The sequence below is a fragment of the Strix uralensis genome, chromosome 9 (assembly GCF_047716275.1).
Source record: "Strix uralensis isolate ZFMK-TIS-50842 chromosome 9, bStrUra1, whole genome shotgun sequence".
Lineage (NCBI taxonomy): Eukaryota > Metazoa > Chordata > Aves > Strigiformes > Strigidae > Strix > Strix uralensis.
The window spans coordinates 27,088,471-27,113,011 of NC_133980.1; the positions used below are offsets into that span (position 1 = coordinate 27,088,471).

The 24,541-nt window shown below is 39.7% G+C and overlaps 2 protein-coding genes across 6 annotated transcripts in view; one reads left to right on the forward strand and one right to left on the reverse strand.

The window, feature by feature from the left end:
* LIMS2 (LIM zinc finger domain containing 2) overlaps positions 1-24,541 on the forward strand; it is a 35,385-nt gene that overhangs the window by 4,768 nt on the left and 6,076 nt on the right. For 4 of the 5 annotated variants that reach the window (XM_074877823.1, XM_074877826.1, XM_074877825.1 and 1 more), the window contains exons 3-7: positions 11,822-11,981; positions 12,800-12,866; positions 13,183-13,303; positions 22,838-22,987; positions 23,856-24,006. In XM_074877823.1, coding sequence (XP_074733924.1) covers positions 11,822-11,981; positions 12,800-12,866; positions 13,183-13,303; positions 22,838-22,987; positions 23,856-24,006 — 649 coding nt within the window. Of the gene's footprint in view, positions 1-9,152; positions 9,175-11,821; positions 11,982-12,799; positions 12,867-13,182; positions 13,304-22,837; positions 22,988-23,855; positions 24,007-24,541 lie in introns of those variants that run through there. The other variant, XM_074877824.1, reaches the window with a different exon arrangement.
* GPR17 (G protein-coupled receptor 17) lies at positions 13,766-20,860 on the reverse strand. The gene is made up of 2 exons (XM_074877820.1): positions 20,734-20,860; positions 13,766-16,515 (listed from the first exon to the last, which is right to left on the reverse strand). The coding sequence occupies exon 2, from the start codon at positions 16,476-16,478 to the stop codon at positions 15,444-15,446; it is 1,035 nt and encodes a 344-aa protein (XP_074733921.1). The 5' UTR covers positions 16,479-16,515; positions 20,734-20,860; the 3' UTR covers positions 13,766-15,443.

Below are 24,541 nucleotides of genomic sequence, written 5' to 3' on the forward strand. Positions count from 1 at the left end.
GGCTAAGCTATTTTACTTCTATGTGTCTTGACTAAAGTGCCTGTTACAGTCCCTCATTTCAAGAGCAGTCTATGGTTTAAAGGGATGCTTTTAACTTAAAAAAAAAATAAAAATCACCCTTTCTTTGACTATATCTGTTCCAACTCAGAGCCAAAGATAATAGGACAGGAAGAAATTAAAGATATATGTGTATTTTAGTTTTATTAAGTTACCTGTTGTTTAACTACATTTGGAAATAAAAAAATAGGATGTAATGTGTTAGGTATAAAAATAGTATGTTTCTAAGCAGCCTTTCTATATTTTACAGTGTTGAGAAATACAATTTAGGTTATTTTTGGTGCCTTTAGAACTATATTATGGTGCTTCTTTACCCATAAACAAGAGAAGACTGCTTCTATAATTTGTGTGTGATGCATTTGGTCCATCTCTCCAGTTTGATTTTTGCCTTTTTGAGGATTGTTGGGGTTTGGGGGAGGGTTGGTTGTTGGTTTTTTGTTGCGGGTTTTGGGGTTTTTTTTTGATACTGTGTTTTGCCCGATTTTCTTTGTTGTTTTTGATGGACTTATTCCTAAGAAAGAGGATCAGTGAATGACCAGTGAACAAAACATTGTCAAATGCCCAAAGTAGAAAATAAACAGAATTGAAGATAATTTCTTTTAAGACTTCACTGCTGTGGTGTTGATTAGAAAACATAAAGGTAAAAAATGCCTGTGCTGTTTTATATTGCCTTTAGAAATTAATCTGATACAAAGCCCAAGGAAAAATGTTTCCTAAGTGCATGTTTCAGGGCATAATTATTTTTGTAAGAAATTTTTGTTATCACTATACTTGCTCTAATTGGGATCTGGATACGCCTATGTACTTCCTGCAGTCAACAAAAGAAGAACAGCTGCATTTACAGATACGCTTATTGATTGTTCCTAATCCAGTTGAGGTAAGAAATAAGAGTATATTATTTTCGATTAGGCTAGCATTTGACTAGATGCTTTGTAATTCAGTAGAGAGCTGCTGCTGTGCATGTGCTCCATTTTATGAAGCAATTGCAAATAACATGGTTTGAAGGAGGAGGGAGTATAAAGGTTGATAATACTAAGAAAGGTTCTTGGCGCTGACTAGAAAGTACCTGCATCAAACTAAGAAATGTCTCATCTCTCTGAGTTATAAGCAGTCATTTCTACTCTTCTGGGTTGAAAAATGTGTTTTTAATCTTATTATCTTTCCATCTAAATCTGCTCTCTGAGGCTCTCTAGATAAATTTAACTTTGGAAGGTCCTTAGTAGTCTGTTCTGGGCACATAGAGGTGCTTCTCTGAGGAGAACTGCTCGTTAATGCCTAAAAGAAGTCTAGCTGCTTTCTTCTCTGCTTTGGCCCAGAAAGTACCCAGCTGTAAGATTTTGGCATCAACCCTGTCTCTTAAAAGCGATCTGTCAAAATGGCAAGAAAAACAAAACCATGCATTTTCACTCTTTATGTGTGAGGCAGAGAGAGAGGAGTGAGTGAGCAAGCTTGTGTTGAGGGATGGGAAGACAGCATGGTTATTGTTTTGATGTTTTTTCCTTCAATCCCCTCATCTTCCCTTTTTAAGAAAAGAGTCCTACTTCTCTGTGGAAGAGTGGTTATTTAAAAACCAATAAAATCATGCCATATGAGTCAGAAGGGTAAAAACTTAGGCGTTTGGGAGAGAAGGAGATTTTTAGCCAGATTGCTTGAGGTTAAGGGAGATTAATGTTGTGGTGGTTTAATATTTTGCTCTGTGCTAAAAGTAAAAAGGTGATTTAATATTACATTTTAAAAGTGTTTTATTGCTCTAAAATTTAAAAGGTCAGCAAAAACACCCAGTATCGGTGACATTTTTCTTCTTCTGTTCCATTTACATCATAAAGTAGAAGTGGATAAAGCACACATACAGTCTGAGAGGAAAGGATAGTGGCAGATTGCTGTCAGAGGTCAGGAGCCTGAAACTCCCAATGAAATGTGGGGTGAACTGAAGATTTTGAGGTTACTGATTTCTGGGTTTGAAAGTATGATGTTCTTTATTTGTGTCTGTTCTGCTGGGTCCCAGTAAACCCTTTGTTGTTTCTTTAAAGGACAGAAGGGATGTCTGCTGTTAATACTCATTTAGTACTTACGCAGTCATCACTTCTCCTTTCTCCTTTTTCTCCTTTATAGCTTGCCAGGCTGTAGTCATGGAATATATTTTGCTCTCATGCTACAAAAATTCTATTTTTTTAATAATTTACTAGAAAATAATTTGTTGTTAATGACTCTTGAGATGTTTTTCATGGCAATACTGATCAAATGACACTGACTCAGATGCTCCCATCCTCCACTCTTTCCCTTTGTTCTCTTAAAAACTGACTTCTGTATTCTCAAATTTTTACTCTTTCTACACCCCCTACACCGGGCCAGAGTCATTTGTGCCATGTGATCCTGTTTTTTCTCTCGCAGGGGTGGGTGGAGAGGGGGAGTGGTAGAAAGGACCAACTCCTGTGAGAAGGCCCTGTTCAGTTCCCACCAGAGAGCTCTGGAGGCTGGAATGCCAAGTATGTTCCTTCTCTCTGCTTCCTGACCCTCCACCGCATGCCACTTCTGCAGGCTGGAGTGTGTCCGGAGAGCAAAAGTCTTCATGGTTTTGTTTCATGGAATATGCGTTATCCAAATGGAAGGAAGAGTTCTGTTGTTTGCAGTATCCTCGGGACATTGTGTGATGCAGCAGCCTGCAGGCAACCACCTTAGAGATGCCAGGGTCAGATACTCATCTGCAGTAAACTAAAGTGTTCATTGTCAAGAGATCCAGTAATCTGTTTTGATTTCCTGTATTTCTCTGTTGCTTTGATCAGAAAGTCTTCTTGAATTAAGTGGATTCATTATGTGAGGACTTGTTTTTTTAATCTCACTTACGAAATTTATACAGATACATTATGCAAGTCTAACACAGAATGAGTTGCTGATGTAGACTCCTAGTGTGCTGGCTTAAATAGGTAATTACTAGTGGAATACAGGAAAGAGGTTGTCTGGTCTTTAAGACTGTAGCAGAATGGCAGACGAATTGTAAGAAACAATGCTCGAGCAGCGGTCTATGCATCCTGCTTTAGCTCTTCTAAAACGTAAAGGCAACTCCCAAAAGGAAGGTGACTCACTGAGTATCAGTGTTGCTAGTGCTCGCTCCAGTTGTCTCTCTGCATCCCCCTTCTCAGTGGCACTGGGTGCCATGGCTGGCCTGAGGCTTCGGGGGCTGGCATCCTCCAAACTTTATCAACGCCGGCAGGATCGGCTAAGTGGCACAGGGTCACTGCTGAGCAACAGGACAGAGACAGCAGCTGGGATACACGGGTATGTCTCTGCGATGAAGGGAATGGTATTGTTGAAGCATTTTCCAGGATTTGATAGATGTTCGGGTTTGGTGGTGGGGCTTTTTTATTTAAAGCAGGAATTGTCTGCGCACAGCCAGAGGGGATGAAGTCTGTTTATTTTCATTTCCAAGTAGATTACGAAGGAAAAGACCTTCCTGATGAGAAAGCTTTCAGTTTTTAACAATAACAGGAAAGCAACAATGGAGAACCTTTCCCGTTTCGATGCACTGTACTAGACTGTTCAGAACCAACGTTAGTGCTAGTGTTGTTAATGGTGAAGTATTTAGGCACTGTGGGTATAAAGAAATGGTGAAATGCAGTAATTTTTCAAAATGTTGATAAAATTCTATTGTTCCTTGACTTTTAGGGCTGAGTAGTCCATTTCTTTCAACAGCAAGCCAGTTGATTTTAGTTTTTGTAAATAATTCCAGCAGAAACTAAAGCTTCGTGCATAACTGCTTCTTGAGATTATTTAGAACACGTCAACCAAAGCTTCTTAAATCTGCCCAGACAATTCCATTGCTTGCTTTGATCATTACTTTTCCTGTGCTTGAGATTAAAATTTTACTTTATTTCTCAATTTCCATTGAAGTTAATTTTGGGCAGGAGAGAAATTAACAGGAATTAAATAAAGCTTGTTTTCTTGCATTTTGGGAGAACTGTGAGCTGCAGCAGCAATATGGGATCCAAAGTCTGTGTCGCTGGGGAGAGCAATGAGCATGCAGGAGAGGAGGTTTTTTTCCTAGCAGTCATAAGTTTTGAATTTCAGTCTTTTCGTAGCAGGAGATAAACCTGGTGCTTACCTGTAATTGAGCAATTGGTTTGGCTCCTCAGTTGGAACTGTGGATCCCTCTCCAGAACCCTACTCTTCCCACTATTTTCCTTTTAGCCTATAGCTATTAGTTGTTAAACTTTCAATTTTTCCTACACAAAGTTGTGGGTGTGTATGTGTGATAATGTAGTGAGGAGGGGGAGTAAGAAGGTAGCTAAAGAAATGGTGATGCCATTGAGTGGACAGGATGCTGTTCGGGAAGAGTGAGAAGCATAGAGGAGACCTGTGAGAGAGAAGAAAATAAGCATTGAAAAAGCAGTAGTGGAACACAAAACAGCAGCTTGTGAACTGCAGATAGGAAGGATGGGAAGATAAATGCCCAGACATAATCATCTCACATTGTCAAAATATAGTTTGCTGTCAGCTGTTTAACTGTGTTTCATTGTAACCTGCAAGAGCCTTGAAGAAAGGCACAGTATTTTTCCCCATGATTTCCAATTATAATTTCTGATAATTTTTTTCTGAGTTTTTAAACTTGACAGAGATTTTTCAAGTCTTGATTTTGTTTTGGTTTGGTTTTTTTTAAAATTAGAGTTTAAAACTCTCTCTTAAGTAGATGTACTTAATCTGCTATGCAGAAAAAAATGCCCTTTTCTGAACAGCATGTTTATAGTACTCAGCACCACACTGGTAAGGTTTTGCAGGAGAATAAGGTTAGTTCTCATTTGCCTTCTATGTCAGCTAGATTTCAGGAGCTGGAGCTTGATGTTTGGAAAATACTTATCTGTGTGAGATGTCTCTTTTTAAACCTGTGCTATTACGTGTGCTGCGTGAGGCTGCTAGAGGAGGTGATCTGGGCAGCACTGGCATAGCAATGCTGACAGTAATGGTCCTCCAAATGTACTGCATCGGGCTTGGGCATGTTTAGTAAGTCTAGGAAGAGTGGAGTGGGGTGGGGAGCTCGCTCTGAAGCCGAGCACAGCTAGGTCTGCAGGGATATGGTGCTGGGTAGGAGAATGCTCAGGGGCTGATACTGCGCTGTGTCAAAGGAGGGAGGCTGTGTATGTATTGCTGTGGTGACACGTGTACACAGCAAGGATGACCATGCTTGCATATAAACTATGTGCTGGCAGAATTTTTAATAAGGCCAGGTGGATTCGGAGGAAATAATTTTTGCAGCTGGCAGAGTGATTTAGGGGGGAAATGCCTAGATAGGTAAATTGAGTACATTTTTCACATCAGTTCTTGAAGCAAAGTAAGCATAAAGCCACGTACTTCGGTTTTACTCAGCAGATGACAGTATTTAAGATTATAATCTGTTTGGGAATTTTGTCTCCCGAATTATTTGTATTTTATCCACAGTTTTTGAGCTACTGATAATTTTTGCTTCTTGGTCCCGATCGTCTATGTCCTTCTTCAGGCAAATGAGAGTAATCCAAAAGTAACTTGCTGTTAGTTGATGGTAATTGATGAACACATTTGGGAATGATCTGTTTTATCAATGCTGGTAAACAAACATCACATTTTAGCTCCTTTTAGATAATGGAAGTGAAGAAGAGAAAAATTAAAGGTGTGTAAGAAGTTATTTATCGAATAGACATTACATGCTTGATAATAAAAGGGTGTTCTTCCTGTGTAAGAGGTATAATCTGTTTAAAACCTGTACATTTCTTGATGTTGTTGGTGTTTCCCTGGGCTGAGTGATCACTGCTAAATGTGTGTCTTTATGTAACTGGTGATGGTTTACTGGAAATAAGTATTGCATTAGGTCGAGAGAGACTACCAAGTACCTATGCCACAGAACTTTTTTTCTGTGTGAATACCAACAGGTTTTTATTGCTGCTGCTGGTCTCAAAGATCTGTCTGATTGTGGCTTCCCCTGCAGGCCAACCCCACCGACATTGCCGTCTCTTCTCAGCTGAAATGTGTGAAGGAGTAGAACTTCTTTTTAAACCCCTGGCTTCTTCTAATAGCAAATTGCTGTTGCTAGTAGGCCAAGGAGAGATGAGGAGCCATAAAGATTTTTTTTCTATGTTCTGACCAAAAATTGCATTTGTATGTTTTTCTTAATTTTGCTTATCCCTGTGTAGTAAGTAAAAACAAAAGGTGTTTTTCATTGAGAGATTGGGGGCTGCATGGTGTGAGGAAGATACACTGAGAGAAACATTATTCATTTCTTACTTAGCCAGCTGAAAAAATGTAAGTAGGGAATGAACTGAAAATTCAATGCAAGCAGAAGGAGAAATGCTGAAAATGTTAAGCTGTGCACATAGTTTTATCAAATGCACAACATATCATACATTGAACAAATGGGATTTATTTTTTCTCCAACATTTTATAACAAGTTTAATAATAACCTTAAGTTAGATAAGTTTGGGAAAGTTGTCCAGATAAATTGAATAGCAGTGAGGAGATTCTGAAAGAATAGTAAGGGTAGTTGAGGGCTGTTTTTCAGCAGAAGTTCATGAACTGATACCCTTCCTCTTTCTTTTTTCTTTACCTTAGTCATAATCTGTGAAATTAATCATAAAGTCTGGTATTGTTCCAGCAAATTTTTTTTTTTTTTTGGTCTTTGTCAACATTAAGGACTTAAAGCCACAAATCCTCAACCATGCTATGGGGATGGCGAGAAGCTCCCCTCCTGGAGTGCTCTGATTTTTATCTTAGCTACTGGCATCTATGATATACACAAGTGGTGATAGCTTTCTAGGTTTTTGACTTTTCACTATCCTGGGCATCTGTGTGTGTCTACATACTAAAAATGACTGTGTAAATGTTATATTGTGATATCTTCTGTATACACTAGTTTTTACTGGTAGACCCGAATGAGTGGAGAATACCTTTCTAGGATTCCCTGGCATAGGTTTGGTGCCTGTCTGCTGAGATTTGGACAATGCCCTGGGCTCTTCTATCTTGAAATGTCTTCCTTTCTTTTTGTAGTATCTGTAAGGTTTTTGGTCATCTCTTTATTAAAGTAATTCTTCATTCAGCATTGTGATGAAGGAGAACTCTGTTTGACAAAAAAACCCAAAAAGCTTTCGAAATCAATGAAACTGATTTTTTTTGACTGGGCTTTCCTGACGGAAGCATTCCTTGTGCCTGCAGTATCTTTCTTGGACCTGATAGAGTCTGAGGTTGTTCATCTGTTCTCCTGGTTGTCTATCTGGTTAATTTTTGTCTTGCATCCATGTTTAAGATACTGAATTCTACTAATTCAAAGGCTGGAGCTTCTGTTCTACTCTCTTAGCAGTGCAAGTATTAGATTTGGGTTTTTTTCCTCAACCAGTCACCAGTGCTAGATCCCTGTGGACAAATGTTTAAAAAAGGAGGTAACAGTGTAGAAGCTGTAGCATTTTAGCCAGATTTCTTGGTATTTAAGTCCAACCCCCCCCCCTTTTTTTTTTTTTCCTGTAGTAATACAGGCCCAATTTCCTTAATCTGTATGAGAATATGATATAAAAATATGACATTTGCTAGCCCCAATATCTATGAGACCATTGTTTTTGGAAGAGATCCATATGGACTTCAGTGATATAAGAAGGTAAAATGCTTTCAAATCTTTCTATAGCACCTGTTCCAGTTGCACAGAATGGGTCTCCCAATTAACTTCTTATAAAGAAGGATTTTATTTTTTTTTTAATTTAAGAGCAATGCTGATACTTTATAGTAAATACTTCCGAGAAATCAAAGCATGACAAACCCAACCTAATCATAATGGTAAATAACTAATTTCTGTAAATTAGGTACTTTAAGAAAGATAATTTATTAATGATACAGCACATAATGCTGAGAGATTGGAAAAAGCATTGCTTGAGCACTGCTATTTTTTGGGTTTGCATAGGACAGGATAACTTCAGGATGCTGAGCTGGTCATGTTTTAATCGCCTTTCCTGTCTTTGTGTCACCAGCTTATTGTTAAAACAGAGGAAGATTACGTATTTTACCGAATGGCAAAAAATCAGTAAGCCAACAGAATAGAAGGGGCACTCCATATTGGGGACTGTTCTTTGTGGAAAGATTCAGATTGAAATATCTTACGATTGACACAGCAAGTCAAACTTTTGTGGTCACTCTTGGCACCACCATCAAAAGGATGGTTTTGGTTGCTCTTCTTCTCCCCATGCTGCCGGCAAAAGTGTTTTTGCAGCAGTGTAGTAAACTGAGTCATAAAACTGCTCTGAATTAGAACTGTCCTCCCTCCCTTCCAGCCTTGGTTAATTTTAACCTTGAGCTAGTTGAATAAATGCTTGTTTTTGCACAAGGAAGAGGGAACACAGTGGTGTGTAGTTACGGGAGATTAAGAAACTGTGCCATATGTGAAAGTAAAACTTTTGAATAAATGCAAAGTCATACCTTTAGGGCAATGCTGAAGTTGCAGATTTTAGCTTCAATGTAAAAGAATAAAACATCTTAAGTAAAGATGGATGGAAAGTCATGAATGAAAAGAGAGCAGAGAGGTAAAACTCAAGCTATGATTATCAAAGAGTCACAGCCGCTGGTTTGTATTACAGGAGACACACTGGGCAGGAGCTGATGTGTGATGTGTCTCCTGTACGGCTCTCGCCAACAAATGTCAACTGGATTATAGTTGAGGCAGAACTCTGTTATTTTGTGTACAGGTTCTTTTATTTTATTTTTTCCTGGACTAATAGTTTCTCTCATGTATGAGTAACAAGTCACAATCATTATCTCACTTGTATTATGGCATTTCTTGGATGGCTCAGGCTGTATCACGATCATCTTTCTTATGCCTTTAAGGAAATCTTGTCAGCATCAACCAGGTTGTTCTAGCTCAAACATTTTGAAAATTTTTTAATGTTTTCCATTTCCAAGTCTTTGAAGTGCTTGTTCTATGCTGTATTGCAAAATCATTAGTGATTTTTCACTGCGTGTCATATCCTGTTTTTAAAACAGTATTGGAATACCTTGAGCAAAATTCCATAGCTAGGACCTTTTGCATCAACATCCTTTTGCATCAACATCCATCAGCAGAATGGTAAATAAACTCACGGGACTCTTGATCTTCTCTTGCTTTTGCAGATGAATGAGGTAAATTAATTTTTTGAGAGTTAAAAATTAATTCCAAAGTTGTATTTCATGCTAAGGGAAGACAGTGAGAACACAGAACAATAGTGCATTTGACTTTCACTAGGAATTTCAATTTCCCAAAAGATTTTATATTGTTTAAAAGTTTAGAGTTTACTGTGGGCTTACTCTGTCTTGACAGCCCTCAAATGCTGGTTTCAGAATGGAGGCTCCTGAAAGCCTTATTCTTGTGAGTCCCTACGTCTTCATTATCTTTCTCGCCAACACAGACATGGACTTGTGTCAGAATCTCTCCTGGGACAAGTATATTCAGTAGTGTTTGGTGTGAACCATCACAGTCGTGAACTTGCACAGTGTTTCACACAAGAGCACGGCTGTGAAGGTTGCAGGCTGGGGTTGTTGCATACTGCTGTTGTCCAGGTGGCAGCTCTGTTCTTGCAGAGTTCACCAGCTGGTAGCTGGTAGTAGCAGTGATGGGTACTATTCCTTCCCTGCTGTTTAAAAAAAAAAAAAAAAAAATCAGGATGTTTAAAATGTTGATTTCATGTTTATAAAGCAAAAGGCCAACAAACACAACTATAGGTCATGTTTTGTTGTTAGTGTGTAGGGTGTAATACTTGCTGTTGTGTAGGAAACTGAGACTCACAGGAACGCTGTTTTGCCCAGTTTTCTTCCATAACCCAGAGGAGCTTTTTCACTGATGTTGACATGAAGCTTTCTTAATCATGGATGTTGGCTAGTTCAAGTCTTGGAATTCAGACATCAGTTTTTTCAAGAGGGGAAAAAATACTTGATGGGGAGATTATAATTTCAAGTCCTGTGCACATTTGCATGATATAACTGAAAGAGTGGCAATTGAAAACTAAGTTGATTAGGTCTCTTGGCTTTGCTGCAAACACTGATGTTTTTGTGTTGACCTATTCCTTTGGTACTCTGTCAGGATAAAAATGTTTCTTTAACCTATGGTCTCTAGTTTATGAAATTACAGGATTTCCTGCTTGTCCATTATCCCGGTCCATGTCTTTTTTTTTTGAAGCTTCTTCATACTGCAATAAGGAAACAAGTTGTAACAAATTTCTGCTAAATCGGTACTTCATTCTCGAAATTATTACCAGCTCCCTTGGTCTTTGCCACTCTTGGGATTGCAGTGGCAAAAAGAAACTGTATTTTTACTGAGCGGTCACTCCAGGTCACAGTGCAGGATATTTGTACAGGCTGCAGATGCAATACATTTGGCTCAGCTGAGCCGGCTGAAGCACAGGGCTGGTTTTGTTGCCTCAGGAGTACGAGGCTGCTGCCTGCACTGCTGCCTGCTCATTCTAGTTGTGCTCAGAGCACAAAGCTCTGGAGCACAAATGGCAGCGTTTTTGTTGGGGTGTCTCTGACCAGAGGAAAGAGAGTCTTCAGCTGCTGGAACATGTTTATTGAATTACCCTTCTCTGTGAAGAGGTGTGAAAAGTAGCATGTCAGGTTGTAGAATAACACTTATGATGGAAATTCAGTTCAAAGTAGCTTTGAATATGAAAAGAAAGAAAAAACCCTTTTAAACCAAGCCATCTTTCATTTTATGTATACGTTAGGTGCTTCAGGAAAACTGCTACACAAATATTTCAGAGATTTTTAATATTCTGGAAATTTTTTATACTCCCACCTATAAAACTGCTGTCTTTCTAATCACAGAATTCAGAAGGTGCCCGGAAGGCATAAAATAGTTTTTCTGTTTCTAAAAGTGTAACAATATGGAATTTTTATATTACTGGATAGTCTGGTGGTTAAAAGAAAGATCGCATTGCAACAAGAAACTGAGAGTCTTTCCTTATAATTTTTCCCTCCCTGTTTGGACACACGATGTAAGATTTTAAAACTGCATTCTGTTAGTATATAGAGAACTTAGATTACCATGATGGCAAGTGTGAAAATTTTGTGAAAGAGGTTAGGGTCATTCTGCATTTTAGAGAGAGCAGAGAAAACATCTTTTACATGATTTGCAAGTGTGGCTTTGGGGGTTTTTTAGCCTTGCTTTCTGAGGAAACGAAGCTGATGTATTTGCCAAGCCAGCCAGAGAGACTTCTCTCTTCCCATACCTTTTTAACACTTCGATCGTTTCAACTAATTTGTCAGGAAGACAGAGGCATTGTATGCACTTATTTTCCAATTAATCTTGTGCACATAAACTGCTGGGTAGAGGGGGAAATGCCCTCTTAATTCCTACAGTGAAGGGGAGACTGCAGTGGGATATCAGTGCTTATTACACATCAGAAAATCTTCAGAGGTGCACATCCTGAGACCAGAAATCCCAAGAAATCAGGAGCATCGTGTGTGCTGCTCTCCCAACTGCTGGTTTATTTGAAACTGTGAATATTTGGTATGAGCTATTAGCAGGATGACATAATGGGGTGAAAGACTGGTGAAGCAGTCAAAACGATAAGTCTGCTACATGAGCTCATTCTGCCACGTGTGAGTTGCAAGAACATTATTTCTAACTGATGTCAGTGCTGAATTGACTCACTGGTCTTTTTTTCATGTGAAAGAGAGTTTAAAGCAGTGGAAATGTTGTGTTCATAGACGCTGGGGAAACTTGGATGATATGATTATACTCATGTGATTGGCTGTGACATTGCTCATGTTCTTACTTTTGTCTTTATTCCAGTAATATGTCTGATGCTCTTGCAAATGCAGTATGTGAACGCTGCCAGACTCGATTTGATCCTGCAGAGAGGATTGTGAACAGCAATGGGGAGCTCTATCATGAAAACTGCTTTGTCTGTGCTCAGTGTTTTCGTCAGTTCCCAGATGGACTTTTTTATGAGGTGAGGTCTCACACTCTGTGTAAGAGAAGAGAAATAGCTTCATTAAAATGCAAGGAATTAGGTGAAAATTCTGTCAGAAACATGAATTTCCATCTTTCTTACATGTTAAATTTCTTAGCCCTAAACCTTTGTTGCTATTTTTTTGAGGGGCATCCTACTTAATTTCCTTTTTTTTCTTCTTACATACTGCTTCCTAGAAAACTGTGTGCTTGCTCTTTGGGTAAGAGGCATTTCAGAGAGAAAATAGAAAATGTCTCTTAATATTTCATTAGACATAAGTGAATTTTTTGTCTTTATTTTTAGACATTGTGTACCAAACTTTGCCAGTTGGGCAACTGAAATTGGTGAACCCATTTAAAAATGAAGTTGAAATATTTTTACAGAATATGTGCAAGTACATATTTTGAATAACACATTATTTTAAACATGCTGCGTTCTTAATTTGCCGTGAGTTTTGGCCTCGTGTAGGAGGAGTAGTTCTGAATTACATGAGTAAAAAAAACTAAAGCAAAAATTAAATTAAAGCAAACTATAGGAAAAGGGCTTTGTACACTTCAAGATTTTTACTGTCTGGTAGCAGCATTGCTATTAATTTAATTGTTTGCTGTGCAAATTCACCATGAAGCTAGAACCATATTTGGATATTTCTTTAAGAAAAATCCTTAGGAGTTCAAAAACAGGTGAGCGGGTGCTAGAACTGGGAAAGTTGACTGACCTTGTCTAACTATTCATTTCAATGGAAAATCATGGTGAACTATCAAGACATAAGAGTAGTTCAGTTATTCACGAGGGGTCCTTCTCTCTTGTTTTGTTCACAGTTCGAAGGTCGGAAGTACTGTGAGCATGACTTTCAGATGCTGTTTGCTCCTTGCTGCGGGGAATGTGGTAAGATGTGGTGCCTGTCAACACCGTGGGGTAACGGCTGCAGGGCTGTGCAAACCTCCCCCCCTTGCAGTGACGTCCAGCCCTGGGCTGGGGTTATTGAGGTCATTTTAAGGAGGAGGAGCTCTGGAGGGAAACAAGGCATGATACCAGCAGTGATTTGGGGTATCCTGGTTATGGGAATAATTGGGGTTTTTTTCAAAGTTAAGACTGTAATAGTTCTTGTGGAATTAAAAGTGGAAGGACATTTTGAAGGACAGTAGACTTTTGATAAGACTGTTTCCTGCTTGCATCTCAAGGTGTTGCTTTCCTTTTGCAGGTGAGTTCATTATTGGGCGTGTTATCAAGGCAATGAACAATAACTGGCACCCAGAATGTTTCCGCTGTGAGCTCTGCGATGTAGCACTTGCTGACCTGGGTTTTGTGAAGAATGCTGGCAGGTGAGATAGAGCAGGAGCTCTGAAAGTTTTATCAGTATGTTATTGATACAGTAGCGAGATGCTGAGGGTGGTCAGTTAGTTTCATGCTGAAAGGTAAAGCTTGAAAGGGTACAGAAGAAGCTTCAAGGAATAGTTTTTTAGGAGATGGGAAATGGAATGAAGAACAGTGTTCTTTCTACATGTTTCATTGGATGAAGCAGAAACTCAAATTTTAGTAGGTAGTGGATGGGTTTTGGAAAAGAAAGGGATTTCAGGCAAAAGGCTGAATAACAAGTGAGAAAAAGGGATTATGTGATCCTGGGTGGGCTGTTGTCAAGTAAGATGCTGAGCAGGAAATTAAGGTACAGCAAAAGGCCAAGAGAATAACACAAGGATTACACCAAAGCCTGCTCAGCATGTGATTCTCCTGGTCTTCAGAAATCATTCATTTTATACGCAGAAGAATAAAAATGAATCCTCGAGGTCGATTAATGCTTTTAATTAAGAAGTAAGAAATAAAAACATAAAAAGGGATCTTGTACAAAAGCATACCATAATAAGAAAATAAAACAGTCCAGCAGTTAGCAGTGTCTCACAATTCATAGTTAATTTCAGGCTATCATATGTCTTGAGCAAAGCCTATCAGTTTCCTAGGGTTTATATTCTGACTAACTAAATGGTGAAGAAGGGAAGGAAAGGTTATATACCTGTACCCTGTCCAGCAGAGAGCCCTCTCAACTCCCTCTTCTTTTCCATCCTGCATGCAACTTCTGTGCCTTACTTTTTGGAGTGGGCATAATTGATTTTCTTTTGACACCTATGGTTGTTAGAATGGGCTGTTGTGATAGCACTTGGGGTGCTTTGGGAAAGCAGTCAGGATTGAAGCAGTTCAGGTAAGATAAAGTATGTTAGATTTAATAGTTTGTGGACCAACTCTAAAATGGTAAGGACCTCATTCCCAAAACCACAGAAAAGAGATATGCATGTGTATGTATCTGTACATAAAAAATATAATTCATCTGTCACATGATTTCCTATAATATTTGTCTCCATAGCATAGAAGCAGTCTTCTAGTAAATATTATTGGAAAAGCTTAGGTTCTTTTTCCCGCTTCTCATTGTACCCGGTCTTCCCTAGTCTGCTTGTTTCCAGACATATTCCACTGGATGCAATTTGTATCAGTGAGGATAGTTAAGGTAATACCTACTTTTTCTGTAGCAAAGGAATAGTCACAAAAAATAATTGTAAAACACCTCAAAGATAGGAATCTCTTCTGGACAAAGTAGACTTCACTTCTTCATATGCTTACTTTTCTTCACTTTTGCCATTTGGGTTCATATTTTTATGATTCGGTATGTAGTGAAGATGACTGCTGTATTCCTAAACACCCCTTTTCCATTCTTTAGTTTGAGGGTTATCAGGATAGCTGATGTTTTGCAGGGAACTACATAAAAGAGGCAGTGTAGTAAATGTCCAACCTCTGTCTGCAGCTTTGAGACAGTGGCAGAGGGCAGATAGAAAAGGTAGTGTGAAGTTTAGTGCTCATCTCCAGCTCCGAATGCTGGGAATAAGTAAAAAAAATGTCTTATCTTAATTCCAGTCCAGGTTGGATGCATTGCAGCATTTTGGTCTTTTTTTCTTGCCCCCATTTAGTACCAAATTTCTGTCAGCTATGTATAAATGCTTTGAATTTGGAGACTCCGACAAGATGTGCAAGCACGCTGTCTTTTCATCTTTTCATCGGGCAGGTTGATCTCAGAAGTGGATCTCTGCTGCTGGCACAATATAAAATTTGTGCAGAGGAAGAGTCCTTACTGAATGCTTTGGGGACTAAGTTTTTTCTTTTTTTTTTTTTTTTTTAAAAAAAAAGTCCATTTAATAGCCTCTTTGCTCTCTTCCCTATTCCTAGGTGTTCAGCCCTCAGTTTCACATCTTGGAAATCAGTAGAACTGTACTTCTGTTTGCAGTTTCAGTAACACAGGAACATGTGATCTCTGTTGTCAGAGGGGTTCTTGCTAATTGCAGTCCCATGAAAACAACAGAACTTCCCTCCTCAGGATGAGTTTGACTCTGGGTGGACTATCTTGCTGCATATTTGTGCTCTGAGCTGATTTTGCTGGAATAGAGCGTTCTTAAGTTGAAGCAGTGACAAGAGTTATGTTCACAGTTCAGATTTAGCACTTAGTGAGCTTTCATTTGTCTTACCCTCGTATGTTTGAGGCAACATTACAGTCTTTTTAACACAAAACAGATTGCACAAAGCCTCACGGAATTTCTCAGCTACAAAAAAATACATGACTGGGTCAAAGGCACCATTTAGACTCGTGAGGCAGGAAGCGATGCGGTTACTGAGGGCTAGAATACGCTGTGTTTCGCAGGAAGTTTTGATCCCATTGTAATGGAGAATATAAATGTAGCGGTTGACATGATAAGGTACAAAGCAAATCAGAAAGATCATCAGGACCATAATGATCATTTTGATAGCTTTTTCCTTCAGGTGTTTCTCAACTCTGTTCCCACTCTTCAGGCTTCGGATGATTAATAAGTAGCAAGTCACGGTAGTAACAAATGGGAAGGTGAATGCCACTGCTAAGGACACAAGGGCATGACGTGATGCTTTTTCTCTGTAGAGCTGCAGGCAGACGGTTGTGTTTTTCATTTTGACTGTCTGCACACTGAGCAGCAGAGGTGCCATTGCAACCCCAACTATAACCCATAGAAAGGCACATGCCAAATGGGCATAAAGTGACCTGCGGAGCTTGATGGACTTCACCGGGTGCACAATGGCCAGGAAACGGTCAATGCTGATACACATGAGGAAGTAGATGCTGGCATACATGTTGAGGTAAAAAAGGAAGCCGGTGAGTCTGCATGGGATCTCACCAAATGGCCAGTGATTACCAGAGAAATGGTACACCAGCCGGGTGGGAAGTACTAGCACAAAGGACAGGTCAGCCACAGCAAGATGCATCAGGAAAATGTTGGCAGGTGTGCCTGACTTTTGGTCCCGAAGGAAGAGCCAAAGAGCCAGAGCATTGCCAACAAAAGCCAGGATGAAGTCCAGGAAGTAGAAAGTGGCAAAAAGGATGTTCTCAAGGTGTGTCTCTTTGCCACATTGCTCTGACGTTTCCAAAGAGAAATTTGATTGATTTGAGCAGTTGAAAAGTAGGCTTGATGGATCTCCTGGGCCATTCATTTTTCACCACAGTTTTGAAGAAAAGAACCCCCAAAACCTGAAAGAATTGAGACAGTATATTACAAAAGAGCCTGGTTTTGTGAAGAAAAAAAAAACCACCCCAGAAAAATGCCCAAAACCCAACACAAATAAAATCAGTGATGTCTCCTGTTTGCTAATATTGGTATTTAATACAACAGGTCAGTCTGAGTTTAAACCCCTATATTAAAATTTGGAATACCTCCCGCTCAGCTGAGTTTTCCAGACCATTAATTCCTGTTGAAGGAACCACTATAAAGCTAGCTGATTATGAGCTTGTCTCCAGCCTGTGCTGAGATCAGTTGAATAACAGAGCAGTGAAATGCCTGTGTGTCTGGTTAATGGAAGAGTGGAAGTGGATTCAGTATGCCTAGCTAGAAGGTATTTGCTATGTTTAATTTGAAAGCCTGATTTGGGACTGAAATGCTCCTAATGAGTCAGCTTTTCTGAGCACAGGTATCTGTTGTAAGATGACCTAGCTTAGAATATGTCTTGGTCCTAGAAGAGGTGGAAGGCAGGTCAGGTATTGCTGTTATTAAGAAACCCGCAGGGTTCCTGAAAATCTTTGAGATTTAGTCTTAAATCCTGTATTTAGGGCAAATGCATCTAGTCACAATATAGGAGGAAACTTTTCAGATGAGTAGGAGCATCTCATTTGAACACTAAAAAGCACTGAATTGACTCAGAAAAGATTGGTTACTTGTCAAAGTGTCATCCTTCCCTGCAGCTTTCTTCTCCCAGCATAACTCTCTCTTTCCTCCCTCAAAAGCATGAACTCCACGGTAGCTTATGCAGGGCCTTTTCCCACGAGCAGCTTAGTAAAACTGAGCTTGGCTTTGCCAGTATCTCTGTTGTCTTCAGGGTCCTGAACAGCATCAACAAGAAGTGTTAAGATTTTCTGGGCACCTACCCATGGCTTTTTATACATTTCTCATCTGTGGGTATAGGTGGTAGGGAAATGCAGGCAGTGTGAGTTTCCAGCATTGTCTCTTGTTTCTTGGATTCCTCAGAGGTGTTACAGTGTGTGCAGCAGGACCTCCATTGTGCTCACTGTTGCATTTTGTACTGATCGACCGTTTCTCCATAACATTCAATACATCTTTAAATACATCCATTTTCCTCTACTGACATTAAAATTTTAAGACAGTTGTTGACATTGTTAGACAAAATTTTTAGTCTCGGGCAAAAGCTATGCTATATGCTGAAATCTTAAATCATTGGACAGTTGATCCATGGCATTACAGAATGTATCCAACTTCCCAACAGAACTGATTATTCAGATGTCTAAAAATATTGGTGCCTAATGGAGAAACTGAAATGGAATTAAGAACAGACCAATATATTGGAAAATGTAGACAAAATTCCAAGGTAGTCACCATCTTCTGTTTGGCTGCTGTCACTTTCAGGTGGACAGAAGACTACAATGGCTAGAGATTAATATGCTGGACCACTTCTGTTTAGTTCACAGCTGAAGAGGCAAAAGTCAACAGAAGGGAGACTGAATGAAATTCAGAAACTGAAATTTCTTCACATGGCCACAGAGGGGCCTTCTTACTCCATACATTGCCTAGATACCCTGCATGTTTATGGCACAAAAAAACCCGTCTAGGTTTGAGTGTATGGGTACTCGCTGCCTACTGCCAGCTGCATGCTTCTTTGTAGTCCTAGAGATGGCAACAAATTATTATCTTGGCATTACCAGAAGTGCATGTGCAAGAAAGACTGTACAGCCCTTTTTTCCAAGGGACATTTCACCTATAAAAATACACATGAAATCTTGCTTTCATGTACAGAAGGAAAATTGCAGTTTTCAGTGTGAATATCCTGGGTTTACAGAGGAGCCTGAAGGTTTTGTTTCTAGTGTTTATTTGTCCCTTACAAAGTAAAACCTGCAAGTATTTTTGAACACAACATTTTGAAGTTTGTATGTGATAGTAATGTTGAACGCTTGAATATTTGTCCTTCCTGGATGGAATTAGTTTAGATATGTATTTTTCTATTGCATACTAAAGGAGAAATACGATGAGACCATGCCTTTTTACTGGCTGTTAATTTACAATGGTACCTGTCACCTGATGTTCTGGCTATATAGCCCTTTGTTGTGTCAGCCACTTTGTTTAACTACGCTTTTCATTTGCGAAAAATGTAATCAGGTGATCTTTATATACACACCTGTCAGTGATTGGGTGATCTGATGACTAAACATTACTCTATACATGGTTGTGACACCACTGAGAAAGCAGTAAATCCTGGCGTGAATCAGCTGAAAAGGCAGAAGCAAGGGTTGTCTAATGGAACAGACAGGGATGTCTCTTGTCTTAGTGATAATGATTTACATCAGTTCAGGAAACAAAGCAGTAATCCTATTTTCCCTATTTACAAGCTAAATACTAGGGGTTTAGCAGCATGATACATTGAACTGATTCTATTTCAGGTGATTTCCTAAGGAGGATGTGTCAGTGCCAGACTTGAAATAGCCAAGATTTAAAAGTTGAGAGTTTTGTCCTCACTGATGGCAGCACTGAGTCTGCCATTGATTTCTATCTGGACATACTTTCACTGCAGACTGCTGTGGGGTGGAGTAGAAAGTAGTTAAAGCTATCTAGAAGCCCAGTATGTCAGTGTCGGGAAGGGAGAGGCTTGGAACTAATGATAAAATTGAAAGAGATTCAGTCTTTCCAAATGGGTGCCTTCACAGGGGAGCTGCTGTTACCTAATTTACTTTTCGGAGCAAGGTGAAGGGAGATATTTTTCATTGCCTGGTCAGAAATAATAGAAAAAGGGAAGTGGGCCTGTTTCTAATTTTGCTTAGTTTTAAATTAGAAGGGAATTTTAACAAGATTTTAAAATTTTTTTTACAACTCGTTTGTTGACATGAAAATTGTGGTGTAGCACTTGATTAGGTTGGGAAAAAAGCTGACATGTTACTAGAATTAATTGTTGAGCTTATTTTTAGAATTGGTATGTTTTCAACAAAATGCTACAACTTTACAAAAGTAATAGTTCTTTGACAGCATGTTCTGTAGACAGTGTAGAAAGCCCTTTGCTGTTATTTACAGTTCCACTTCTATTTTGCCTGGTTTTCTCCTATAAATCGAAAATAAATGTTTGTTATTTTTTTCTTTCTTTTTGGTTTGTTATGCTTACAAAAAAGCACTCAGAGTCCTAGAAAGCTTGCTGTACTAGTCTGTATGAATGCTAAGAGCAAACTAGAAACCTTCCCAAATGACCTAGAATGTGTAGTTTGTGCTAAGCTATATGGTGCAAGAGGCTTTGACTCCACAAACAGAAGACTCCTTTAGGAGTCTGGCTCATTGTCCAATAATTTCCGCTTGGATTGCACTCTTGGTGTTGTGCGAATATTTAGTGATTTACGTATTGCTAAACAGAGCACTATTCTGGAATGAGCCATTATCCCAGGCCTCCCAGGGCTGTTGCTGCTCATTTGAAATGCATGCACACTGCCCATATTTTATGCCTTGTTTCTCTTCTGCTCAGAAACAAGCAAGATAATAATCCACAAGGCTGTCAGTATAGACACAACCTGATTACTCTTTCAGCAGATGTTCTATCTATCATTAATGAAACAATAAGCAGAAGAAGTATTCAGCTCATTGTAAGTTAGTTCCTTGGTTAGTTTGGAGCTTTTGTTATAATGCCCACTGCAGAGAAATTTGAACTATATGTTAGAGTTTGTAGTGGATATCAGAAATTCCTGTTCTTGCTCTCAGCTAGAGCAGTTTCTGGTTTGGGATTATGCTAGTTTGTGGGTTTTCATGATTATGGTTCCAGTGTCTTGTCAAATGGGAGTGTCTCCGATCTTTCACTGAAAGTATTCTTCAGTAGAAATAGTCCACTTCTGACTAAAATTACTCTCCTGAAAATTACTCCTTGCTGAGCCTCCCACCCTTCTGCTGAAATACTTGTTTCTTGTGAGCATCAAAGCAGTGTCAGAGAGCACTGGACATAGCATACAACTATCAGTTTTCCTGGCACAAATGGACATGCATTAGGTACAGAAGTTTGAAAACTTTTATGTTGTGGAGGAATGTTGTAAAGGAGAGTGAGGACATTATTCTCTGAAGTCAAAAAAATGCTGCCTGTTCTTAGTTTCAAACATTTCCATTATATTCATCTGCCCTTGTGTGTTTGTCTTTCCACCTCACTGACACCAGCTAAAACTAATGCCGTTAGGAAAGCTCCTTCATTATTCTGCTAAACGAAGTTTGTCTCTTACCTCTTGACAGTGCAGTCCTATGGGTGGAGTATAGGCTCCTTTTGGGGAAAATCTCAAAGAACTCCTCTGATGACAGCAAACCAAATAGAAGCAGCAACGGTGAAAACAAGAAGATGATCCAAAAAAAGCTCACAGTTGCAGAGTTGCTGAGGGTGGAGAGGGGAGCCCCTCTATATAGTGTTCTTCTAGCTCTGATAGTGCATTATCATCTCAGTCACACAACAGAGCAGGGGAGAGGACACCCCAGCACTGAAGAGCAGCCTTCATCCCAGCTGAGCTCTTGGCACTGGGCTTGCTGCTCCTGTTATAGATATGAATATACTGTATGAATATTCCAGTGTTCATGGTGCTTACTAAAGGCTGCTACTGAACTCCCAGCCGTGAACACAGACTTCTTGGAGTCCCCTGATTATTTTAGGAGGGTGGAGAGAAGCATTGTTTGGGGAAAGTCTGGTATTAATAGACACAACAGGACATTTCAGAATGGGATAATTCCATAATGGTGGGAGTGGGGAGGGGGGAGAGGGAGAGGGATGGCTGCTATGGTAACAGCTTAGCCTGTCCAACACTTCCCTTTGCTTGCAATAGAGGAGGGTCTATGGGATGGCAGAGAGGGTTTGTGAGTGGGGAGGGGTTGATAATGGTTTATCAGTGCAAATGGCTGAAGGCATCTTATTCAGCTGAATGAGAGGGGTCTCTTTCAGGACACTTGCTTCAGGGTCCCCATGTCCTGCCCCGTATAATTACTCTGCATTTGACAGTGCCGAATAAAATTGATGCCTTTATGCTGAGATGAGCACAGCTGCATGTTTCCTTATAATGGGGTGCTGTCTGCTTTTTCTGGACTCCGTCTGGGCAGGCAGTAGTTCCAGCCCTGGAGAGAGACACTTTCTGACAGGAGGACTCAGATTTGGAGAGAATAATAATGATACTTAGCACTTAGACAGGCGCCTGCCAGCTGAGGGTCATAAATGTTTGAGGTCTCACAACAACATCTGTGTTGTATTCTTATCCCCATTTTACAGATCTAAGGGTAAGTGATTCATCACAGCAGAATTTTGGAAGGGGCCCTGCAAAGAACCCACTACTTCAGCCATAAATCTAGCCTTTCCATTTGAACTTTTCCTTTTGTCTGGTGTCTTTTGGGAATGACCTGTAAATCTCAGCAAATGTTTCACATAGTGATATAATGAAAGGAATTAAGCAGGCTTGTCTGTTTTGTGACAAAGAAACCCACAGAAGTCATTCCCCTGTCATTTTTGTTTTATCATAAATTCTTCCCAGCCTGCAGCATTGCAGCTAGAGGGGTAGGTAATAGGCAAGTAAACTGAACATCTTCTCCTCAGAGCTCCTAAATATTGGGATAAAACTAGTGGATTCCATCAGCCTTTACAGAAGTTTTTTTATGCCTTTGCCCAGGCTTTTCTACCAAAAATTTGGCTTATCTACCTGTTCAGGACTTGTACTTGTAATATGTTCTAGAACCTGTGATGCATTTACATTTACCACATAACACACAGTTACATTTACCACATAAATTGCATAGTTCTTTATTTTCTTTAACTTAGGACTAAAAGGAATTTGTAGGCAGAAGAGCTAGTATTCAGTGGTCTCTTGTTTGTCCTAGCTATTGAAGACTAAGGAGTCCAGCCATGGTAAAGGCATTCAAGCAATGTGCTTTATTTTAATATTTTTTATTCTCTCTCCTTAACTCCCTCCCGGTGCTGTAATGCCTCTGTTATGGCTGGATCCCATAGTTAGTAACAGAGAGAGGGTGTTGCCACTTTTCCTTGCCCACCTCTCAAAAAGGATCTAGAACTGGAAAGGATAACCAGAAGAATGACAGGGTGATATCCCTGATGGGATATAAATCAGTGAATGTTGGAGGAGTATTCTAGGGAAATACAACTCTGTGACTGGTCTATCCACATATTCTTTTCTGTGCAACTGGTGTGAAAGACAGGATACTAAACTAAATTGTGTTTAGTCTGACCTCGGAAGACACTTCTTCTGTTACATAAAGTACATCCTACAGCATGCAATGTACGTTGTTTTAGGAGAAAGAATTTCTTAGTGTTTTCTTTTCTTTACTTTGTTTAACCAGGCATCTGTGCAGGCCGTGCCATAATCGTGAAAAAGCTAAGGGGCTGGGCAAGTACATCTGTCAGAAGTGCCACTTGATAATTGATGAGCAGCCTCTGATGTTTAGGAATGATTCCTACCATCCAGATCACTTCAACTGCACCCACTGTGGGTATGTTCTCATATTCTAAACTCTGACAAAAAAGGAGAGAGACAAACAGTACAGTCAGCAGTGCAGTCCTTTCCAAGGCTTAAACTTTGATGCCTTCACATTGTTGAACAAACAGAATTTGTGTGAGGAGAAATGAAAAGAAATTTGGAAAGTCTACAGGGACTTTAGTTTTATTTTGCCATTAAATGTTCTTTTATCCTAAACTTGAATGACACTATTTTATACTGAAAATGAATATAGTTCCTTGGTGTGAACTTACCTGAAAGGCTGTGTGCAGATTACAGTAATAGTGTTGTCCAAAGATAGCTGTTGCCAAGCTATTCAAAATAGTTTCACTTTGCATTCTTGGACAGAAAAAAAGATGACTTGGTGAACTGTGTCAGTCTTCTGGCACAGTCTGTAACCATGCTGATACCTGTCTGAACTGAATGACTTACCATGAAGGCAGTATAATTGGAGCACAGGACTGCCCTAGGCTGGGTAACAGTGCTGAAGAATAAAGTCAGTGGCTCAGTGCTGCGCACTGCCAGGATGGTCCTTGAAACTGAGCTGTGCCACTCAAAGATAGCTTGAGTCTTTGCATGACACCACATTGTTCCATGTAAGTGCACCTCATATTTCTGCCAGAGTATCTAGCTGAAGACATGCTATTCCACATGTGTTTTCTTGTCTGGCAAACCGAGAAAGCAATTTTAGAAAAATGAGTTGACAATAACTGTATTTCACTAGCTTAATTTAATGACTCTGCATTTGTAGCATGAATGTCGCCAAAGTATGTTACCTTTCCAGTATAGTTTTTCAGAACTTCATCTTGGGCATTAGAGCTTCACTTGGTGTTGTTATTTCAGGGGCATGTTTGTGTTTTCAGAAAGGAGCTGACTGCTGAGGCCCGGGAACTGAAGGGAGAACTGTACTGCCTGCCCTGCCACGACAAGATGGGAATTCCCATCTGTGGAGCCTGCCGCAGGCCCATTGAGGGACGAGTGGTCAATGCTCTGGGAAAGCAATGGCATGTTGAGGTGAGGCCTCTCTGAATCTGAAGCTTCCTTCAGGAGCCATTTTGGAAGAGGACTAGTGCTAGTTGGAAGCTGTAGCCATTTACATGATCTATAATATATGAATTCAGACAAAAAAGCATTGCTTATGTTTCAGATTGTCTTTACCTTATGTGAGTGAAAGAGTACATCAGGGTTATCAGGGTTGCCTAAGAAAGCTATGCCTTCACAACAGTAACAACCTTAATTTTAAAATGCCTGAGTTGCATTGTAAAGATTCTTGCAGAATATGGTTCACTGAGCAGCATTTGCTTACTAGGAAATGCACATATTTACTATGATGTACTTAGATATATCCTCTCCGGCCCTGGTTAACAGGTTCATAACAGTGTTAGAATTTGTAATGTAGTCAGAGCCAGTGCAATTCTTGCTTTTTAAGCCTGTTCAGCTCCTTGTTTCTATAACTTTCAGCTGAGTCGTCGCAGCTTGTGAAGTTTTTCAGTGATTTATGTTGTTAGTGATTTAAGCCTCATAGGGCTTGAACTGACAGAGATGATGC

What these genes read in the sequence shown, in the direction of transcription:
- GPR17 (XM_074877820.1), bottom strand. Translation starts at nt 16,478, where the DNA reads ATGAATGGCCCAGGAGATCCATCAAGCCTACTTTTCAACTGCTCAAAT.